A 9,155-nucleotide genomic window follows, 5' to 3' on the forward strand; every position below is an offset into this window, starting at 1 on the left:
CCTAGACCAGGACACGTGTCAGAACCTAGACCAGGACACGTGTCAGATCCTAGACCAGGACACGTGTCAGATCCTAGACCAGGACACGTGTCAGATCCTAGACCAGGACACGTGTCAGAATCTAGACCAGGACACGTGTCAGAACCTAGACCAGGACACGTGTCAGAATCTAGACCAGGACTCGTGTCAGAACCTAGACCAGGACTCGTGTCAGAACCTAGACCAGGACACGTGTCAGAATCTAGACCAGGACTCATGTCAGAACCTAGACCAGGACTCGTGTCAGAACCTCGACCAGGACACGTGTCAGAACCTCGATCAGGACTAGTGGACTCGTTTGGGCTCATGAGTCTCTGCTGCTGTTCGTGGCTCAGAGGCTGAAAGGTTTGAGAACCGCAGGTCTGAGGTGTGTGAGCATTACGGTGCACGTACCGACATGCACGTACCAACGTGCATGTTTGAAGGCCGGGTTGTAACATGACCCTGACTCTGAGGGAGTGGTGTTGATGGAGGCTCTCGAGGCGTGGAGCAGTTCTCAAAGACAAACAGGACCCCCCCCCCCCCCCCCCCTCCACTTCCTGTCCCAACACGATTGTTCCACGGGGTGGGGGCTGGGGGGTATTGTTCGGTTCCTGACCCCTCCCAGAGGGAAACTAATCTCACGGAGCCCCTCCTGTCACTTTCTGAGCTTCTGTTTCCTCCTTTATCTCCAGAACCTTTTCAACAAACGGAACCACGATAAACCCAAACTCTGATCTCACTCAGCCCCTGAAGGGAACAAAATACCAGGACTGGGTCCAAAGTTCTGATTCACTGAAGAAGAAACGTGACGGATGATGGTCTCTCAGGTCCTGGTTCAGGTCTTTATGAATCTGTTCCGGTTCCTTAAAGACTTCCAGAGTCTGGTCGACCCCTGGACAGAGACCTCTGGACCCGACTCCTGGTCTTTTATCCTCAACTGGTCCAGTTCACTCAGATTTGGACGCAATGTTGGGTTTTTAGCTAACTGGTGTAAAACAGTCTCAAAAGGTCCAAAGTCCGGTCTTCTGAAGACTTGGTTCTGATGTAGTCTAAAGAGGTTTTACCTCATGAAGGAAGCTCCAGTCAGAACCAGTTTGTTTGAAACAAATCCAGAGTCTTTTTGTGGGTTTGTGTTCTGACAGCAGCTGAGTTCTGGTTGTACCTGCAGCTGGGAACGGACCAATAACAGAACCGAGGAGACCGGACCGAGTCCTGCATCCAACCTGAATCTGAACCTCTGACTCAATGCTCTGCAGGATCCACAGGATCAACAGGAACCACATGATCCACAGGATGTTTTTTTCTGTTCCTTGTTGTTTTGTACGCTGGATTTTTTTTGTTTTGAGAGCAGAAGTCGTCTCGTGGTGCGACATCATGCTGGGCTAGCGAGCTGCGGACTTCAATGCACCCAAAAGCTGAGACCGTATCATCGCTGAGTGACTGCGTGCCATGGATCCACATCGCTTGATCACCCAACCTAAAACAAATTCCACCGTGGTCTTTATCTTTCAGGACTTCTGGTTTTCATCAGTGTACAGTAGTCCCGCTCTACTTCGTGGTTCGTTTTTCGCAGATTTTACTCTATCGCGGTTTTCCAAAATAAGATTGGACATGATACACAACTGGCAGACTAATGGATGAGTTGCACTATCGACATGGAATTTTTATTTTAAATGAATTATTTTAAATTGATGTATTTAGCACCTGCACCTCTGTGCAGCCCACACTGCAGGACAGAAACTTCCTCCTGCAGCTCCTCCTCTGTCCATCTCTGTTCTGCAGCAGAGAAGTGGGCGTGGCAGACAGCAGCAGAATCCTGAAATCATGACATTCTGCATCTTTTAGAGCATTTAGAGTTTAGAAACATTGTTTAGAATATTGCAAGAGTGTGGGAAGGGTTTAAACCCCCTTTATATATATCCAACAATTTTCAGTCAGGTCATATGGACAGTTTCTTTTGTTGTGCTGAAACGTTTCACCTTCCATCCAGAAGGCTTCGTCAGTCAAGGAAACACACAACACAAAACTGATTCTTCCCCCAACAGCTTACTCCAAAGTGGAACAAACCAGTTATATTGGTGTTAAGATGGTCTCTTTGGCACGTCCCCTCCTCCGGTGCCGACCCTCTTCCTCTTCAGCACACAAAAAAAAAAAAGAAACTGTCCAGATGACCTGACTGAAAATTGTTGGATTGTATACCTGGATTATTGAGCATAGTTTTCTGGCTGATCACCGATTTCTAAAAAGCCTGACCTGCCGATACCGATTTAGTTTTATAAGCGACACTGTCTGGTGTTTTAAGGTCACAATGCACCTTCAATTTTCCAATATTATTTAGTTGAAAAACATACTCTTGAACAATATCCTAGAACAATACAAACTTGTTTTAACTGGCCATGAGGTAGTGCTCTGAAATATAAATGAAGTTCAGACAATTGTTGTTGTGTATATATATATATATATATACACACACACACTAAAATAAACTACTACTTATTACTTGTACTACTATTCCTACTTGGCTGTTTTTCACTTATCGCGGGGCTTCAGGGTACGGATCCCCCGCGATAAACGAGGGACTACTGTATTGAGATATGCTAGCTCTTACTAGCCTTAGCTTAGCATGGCTTCGGGTTTCATTACTTGTATTGCGTGTCAAATGTTTAGTTATAACACTGCTTCATTTGAAGCTGATGGCACATGCATCAAATGTGCTGCTATGTTGGTTTTGGAGGAGAGGCTGTCTGAGCTGGAAACTCGGCTCTGTGCTTTTGAAAAACCATTAACTAGCCAGGCGCCCGTAGGCTGCGCGGAGCAACCAAGGCTAGCTCCAGTTAGCAGTCAGAAACCACAGGCCGGCTGGGTGACGGCCCAAGGTAAGCTGGTTAATGCCAAAACTAAGCTCCCGGTTCACGTTTCAAATGAAAGAGTTTTCTCCCGTTTTAAATCGCGTTTCAAATCAGTTTTTATGGATCTTCTCTGTGGTTCCAGAACACGAACACAACAAACTGAAACCTCGGACCGGATTGGACCTCTGAATCTGTGACCCGGTTGTTTGAGTTGAGCTGACAGCTGAAGTGGAGCGAATCATCGTGCAGGCCCACCACTCATGTTGACTAACGGACCGAGATGAGCTGACAGCACTTTGATCCGCGGGTCGGGCTGACAGAACCGGGCAGCTGCGGGCTGAACTGCAGGACGCTGCGAAGGTTCAACACGACGCTGAGCCCAAACGGAGCTGCAGCTCCAGGATAGAGGTTCATCAGAAAAACTCTGAGATCAACTTCAGAGTCCGCAGGAAATCTGAACACTCAGTTTGCACTCATGAAGCTGATCATTTAAAGGTTTGTAAAGTTTCACCGAGCCTGAAGAAAACCGAACCAGAACCAGTGTTTGTGTTTGACGAAGCGAACTGGGCCAACAGAACCTGAAGCAGCAGCTGTTTCTATTGGTACAGCTGGAAGAGGAAGACGGATTTTCACACTGTGGTGCTGGAGGTCCGGTCAGGTCCTCCTGAACCACCTGACGGACCCGATGGAGGTCCGACAGTCCGGTGTCAGCGGTCTGGTTCTGTTTGTTCAGGGTTCTGCTGTAAACATCAGCAGCTTGTTAATGAAGAACAAATACATTGCTTTAATAATCTGAGCTGTGACACAGGCAGACTCTTAATTTGAAGAGGATCAATAAGCTTTGTTTTGAAACTTCCTGTTATCGTTCTCCTGAACTACAAACGTCCAATCAAGACGTCGTTAGTTCAGCTGGCGGCCATGATGGAATAACAGTAAAGAATCTGCTGGGACACTGGTTGCCACGGTGACTCCCTCCTTTACTGAGGGGAAGAGGAATGAGGCGGAGCTTACTGCCCCTATACTCAACAGGCAGAAATACAGAACAAAATGTAAGCCTCAGACACACCGTCTCTGTGTGAAAACTAGAAGTCAGATCAAAGAAGTTCTTTATCCGTGAGCAGCAGAACGTTATGATGGTACCACAGGTTCTGTTTGATGGTTCTACAGGGTTTTATAGGAGATATGACAAATTAAAACAGATTCTTCACTTCCTTTTGAAGATAAATCTCTGAGCTCAGATACAGTGAAAGTCACTGGGAGTTTGGGTGCATGACCTCTGACCTCAGAGGACACCATCAGTCCTCCAGCAAAGACACTCTGGGTGGACAGAGACAGAAAGACCAAGAACTGGACAGAGAAACTGGAGAGCAATAAAGAAGAGTTTGTTTATAAAATGTTACATCATCAGAGTCCTGTAGACCTGAACCATCCGAGGTCAAATCCTCCAACTTTAACCTGCGATTGTGTAAAAACCGTTAAGGCCCTGAACGCAGCAGTCCGCTTGTGTAAAGTCCAACTTCCTGCGACCCGTTTAACTTTGATGTTTCTGCTCTGAGCTCCGTTCCCCTCACGGTGCGGGTGTTTCTGTTCCTCTTCCTGTCCGAAGCTAAAACAAGAAACGACGTATATTGTTCACGTTCCTCCATACATGACGGACCCTTCCTCTCAGCCCCCCCCCCCCCCACACACACACACACACACACAAGACCGGACACGCCGGCCTCCCCATCAGCCAATCAGAGCCTGCGATGAGGACGCCTTCAGTCAAATCAGAAGTTATTTATAAACCATCTGATCTCTGAGTCAGGACCTGACGGTCTGTCCCCATGTTTGTTTATTTATTTATTATTTTTATGTGTTTTCTCGTTTATTTTATCGTTTTTAACTGATTCATTCTTTCAGTTTGTGCTCCCTCCCCCTACAGAGCTCATCACATTACAGAGTTCAGCTCCTCCAACATGTCCCTGAACGCATCGTCCCCTCTTCCTTCAGTATATGTCAGCTCTGCAGTGGAGAACCTCTTCACTTTCCCTGTGAAACCTCATCAGAACCGGCCCGTTCTGCTGCTGCTGCAACACTCAGAGCCTGTTGGACGGGACTGTGGTTCCGGCTGGAAGTTTGGGCCCGCGGCGCTCTGTGAGCAGCTTTTGTCCGAGCAGCAGAGCGACGTGGTGATGTCACTCTGCAGGAATGTAAACCCTGAAGCTTCCATCGTCTGAAGCTGAAGCCAGAATCCTGCAGGTTCTGAAGGTTCTGAGCTCAGAACCTTCAGAACCAAACAGGAACAGAGCCTGGAGGCTGTGGAACGTACAGGTTCTAACGAAGGTTCTGTTTTAAGAACCCAGATCCTCCCACAGGTTCCTCCCTTGTTTTAAGACGTTTTTAGAACATCTGATTTGTCCCCAGCTGTGGGAACTGGACCTAAACATGCTCATGAGCGGCACCAAATCAGAACCGATGACTGGACCTGGGGCCTGCAGTGATGAGGATGTTGTTCCGGTCTGTGGAGCTGATGATGGAAGTTTTTTCAGGCTTCCTGAAGTCCAGAGAAACAAGCTGCTGATCCACATCGACTGGATCCAGTTCAGGTGGTTCTGAACCAAACTCACTGGAACAGCAGAACTCTGCTGATTCAGAACACACCGGGTTCTCCAGGAGGAGGTCTGGGAGGACAGATCTGTTTAACAGAACTACCTATTAGTTACGCTTTTATTTTGGAGAGATTTTCCCCAACATCCTGTTTTATTGTTTATATTTTTATGAAACAAACAAATGACACTCGACCTGCAGGAAACAGAACCGGACCGTTTCATGCAGAGCCCATCTGAGCAGCACCCTTCAGTCATGTGACCTCACAGACTCAGTAACGGGCCAAACACAGACCAGCTCCAGCAGAACTCCGAACACAAACTGGGTCCATAGAGGACTCGGGTCGTTGTGGTTCCAGAACCACGGGCCGCTTCCTGTCTCACACAGCAGAGGGCGTGGAGATGCTCTGAGTGACGGCGTCGGGTCAGTCTCTGGTCAGCAGACGTCTCGAAGGACGACCCGATCCAGAACAGCTTCAAAACAGAGGAGGAGGTCAGGGTTCTCAGGAAGAACACAAGAACCAACAAACGGGTCGACAACAGGAGACAACAACGTCTGGAACCAGCAGCAGGACAAAAGGTTCTACTGCTGAAGGTTTGAATAACCTAATAATAATAATGAGACTTCTGGAACATCCTCCCAGCTCCACCCGTCTCACTCTCGTGCGCATCGGTGAATTCTGCGTTTCATTCTACTCCCAACCACCAGCTGCTCCCTACCCTCACTACAGATGGTTCCATGCCTGTCACCTCCTGCTGTCACCTCTTTTCTCCTTCTTTTGGAGGTTCACCTGCACCTACATCTGGACCTGCCATTCTGTGTTCGTCTGTCTCTCCTGTCCTCTCAAACCAGCCGGTTGAAGCAGATGGCCGCTTGTCCTGATCCTGGTTCTGCTGGAGGTTTCTTCCTGTTCAAAGGGAGATTTTTATTTCCACTGTTGCCATTGTGCTTGCTCAGGATGGGAGACAGCGATGAAGTGAAGATTCAACATGTCTGCTGCTTCCTTAGATAGAGAACTTTACTAATTGTCTTTTCTATGTCTGTGAATGTTCCTGTTCAGAGCCCTGAGACAACTTCGCTGTGACTTGGTGTGATATAAATTAACTGAATTGAATTTTTTTCAGTTCCTTCTCGTCTCTTTTCTCCTCTGAGCTCCTCTCAGATGTTGGTTTGGTTTTTGTTGTTGTTGTTTGTGTTTTCTATATTTGTCTCTCTGAAACACAAACACAATCAACATCTCCTCGTTCTGGTCTGAGGATCAACCAAACCTTCTGATGTGGATCAGGACTGAGCGCGGACAGAGGGTCCCCTCAGACATTCAGACTCAGAACCAGATCTTTGTAGCCTCTTTGCCATCAGTGAGTGTGGTTCCACTCGGCTCTCTTCTCGGTTCTTCTCAGGTGGAGGTGATCTGTCTCTGTGACCTGTTTCCCCGCTCAGTGGGCGGGATCATCAGTGCAAAGTGGGCGGGATCATAACTGATCATTGTGTTCAGGCCACTCCTCTTGTTGTGGTCCTTAATTGTTCTATAATCGGACTTGAACTTCTTCATCTTCTCCCGGCACTGCTCATGAGTCCGGGTGCAGCCATGCTGCTCCATCATCTCTGATGTCTGTAAATGAGATCATTTCTTGTGGGGCCGTCCATCAACAGGAAGAGGAAGTGAAGGTTCTGTTGTAGTTTGTGGGTCATCCAGTGACGAAGCTCCACTGGACAATCAACGGCTGTTCTCTGCTTACGTCAAGATCGGACCCTCGGATCAGCCCGCTTGGAACCACAAACAAGGCGGTCCCATAAACTGGGCTGAGCGGGGTGGTACCGACAGTGGGCGGGCCCTAAACTGGTGTAGTGTGGGGCGGAGCCGATGAGAGTTGAGACGGTGGTAAAGCGACATATGTGACCCCTCAGAGGGAAAACAGGTCGGCTCGTTTAAATATTTAGAACCTCAGAAGAATTTCACACATCGCCTACAAGTTTCAACAAACACACACACACACACACACACAGAGGAGAGAGAGAGAGAACAGAACAAGACTCTGTTTCTGCCTGAACCAACGGAACCGTGTTTCTGATCTGCAGAGTTTGACCAAAACACTGAGAACACGCAGAACCTTCAAACGGAACCTTCAAACAGAACCTTCCAACAGAACCTTCCAACAGAACAGAACCTTCAAACTGAACATTCAAACAGAATGCAGTTCTGGACTTTAGTCCAACTGATGGAGGTGAGGAACAATGATGCATTCAGGGACTTTTTTACAGTCGGAAACTAAATATTCTGCAAGAAACATGTTAAAATGTGACTGGAACCAGAACCATGACTCCCTGTAAGATTGACTGTGTGTAAGATGCTGTTCTGACAACAGAACCAGTGGGACGGGTCAGAAACACCCAGAAAAAGTTCTGCAACAGTTGCACAGATCCTGATCCAGATGGGTTTAAATCTGAGAAGAAACCCTCAGAGACCTGAGGAGGTCTGGACCCGGTCTGTCCGGAACTGAGCTGTAGGACTAGTTAAGGTTAGTAAAAAGACCTGGGTCAGGTTAATAAAAAGACCCAAGTCAGTTTAGTAACCGGGTCAGGTTACTAAAAAAAAACCAGGTCAGTTTAGTAAAAAACTGGACCAGGTTAGTAAAAAGACCTGGGTCAGTAAGAAGACCTGGGTCAGATTAGTAAAAAGACCAAGATCAGGTTAGTTAAAGACCTGGGTCAGGTTAAGACCCAGGTCAGTTTAGTAAAAAGACCCGGGTCAAGAACAGTAAAAGTTTTCAAACATTTCGTTTGTTCAGTTTTCAGCTCAAAGTTTGGACGATCCGTTGAACCGTTTTTTTATAAGAACTTGTTCTGATGCGACATCATGGGTCACTTCCTCTGATTTAAGGTGTCCTCTGGTTGTTTTTGGACCCGCTGTGGTCCCTGGACATCAGAACCAGAGAAGGGGCCGCTCCATTAAACAGGCCTGGTTCTGACCTCAGACGTTTGTGTCAGAAAATTTCCTCTTCGTATCAGATTCGTGCTGCTGTTCGGCGTATTGTTTTTATTGTTTTTATGCTACTAGTGCTTAATGTATTTTTAGTTGATGCTTTTCTTAGTTCATATCTTAGATCTTATCACTCTTTTTCTTTTACATTTTATTGTTGGATGTAACTGGGACCCTGTGTACATAATCTTGTTCCACCACAGTGGTGAATCCTTGAAACCTTGAATTTGAGCCTTTTGGTCTCGTTAGAATGGTTTTAACTCATCAGTGACTTGGACCTGACCGCAGGAGGAATAAGAACCAGAACCTGTCTGAGATGGACTAGAACTTACTGTTCCTGCTGGTCTTAAGCTTGGACAGCAGCTTCTGGGTGGACTGCAGGTCTCCGCTCTTCACCGCCTGCAGCAGTTCCTGCTCCTTCCCCATCCTCCTCCTCCCTGAATCGGACCGGATTCACTGACAATACTCCTCCTCCTCCTCAAATCTTCATCCTGAGCGACAGGACCCGGCCTCAGTTCAGACTCTTCCTCTGACAGGTTCCTCCTCTTCCTCAATGAGGGGAAGATACTCCCAGGATGAGCTGCAGGTCTGAGGAGGAGGAGGTGACGAGAGTCTGAGAGGGGAGAAAAAAAACAAGATCAGAAAAGTTTAACCTTGAAGGAGAACCATCCAACCATCCATCCATCCAATCAACCAACTAACCATCCATCCATCCA

General features: G+C 47.3%; 1 protein-coding gene across 1 annotated transcript in view; it reads right to left on the bottom strand.

Annotated features, from left to right (window-relative positions):
- The window catches only part of LOC119421198 (caskin-2), a 44,743-nt gene that overhangs the window by 32,675 nt on the left and 2,913 nt on the right, over nt 1-9,155 (bottom strand). Inside the window, exon 2 of the mRNA XM_037688580.1 lies at nt 8,772-9,052. Coding sequence (XP_037544508.1) covers nt 8,772-8,865 — 94 coding nt within the window. The 5' untranslated portion in view covers nt 8,866-9,052. The remainder of the gene's footprint in view (nt 1-8,771; nt 9,053-9,155) is intronic.

This window comes from Nematolebias whitei, chromosome 15 (assembly GCF_014905685.2).
Source record: "Nematolebias whitei isolate Nwh7 chromosome 15, NemWhi1, whole genome shotgun sequence".
Classification (NCBI taxonomy): domain Eukaryota; kingdom Metazoa; phylum Chordata; class Actinopteri; order Cyprinodontiformes; family Rivulidae; genus Nematolebias; species Nematolebias whitei.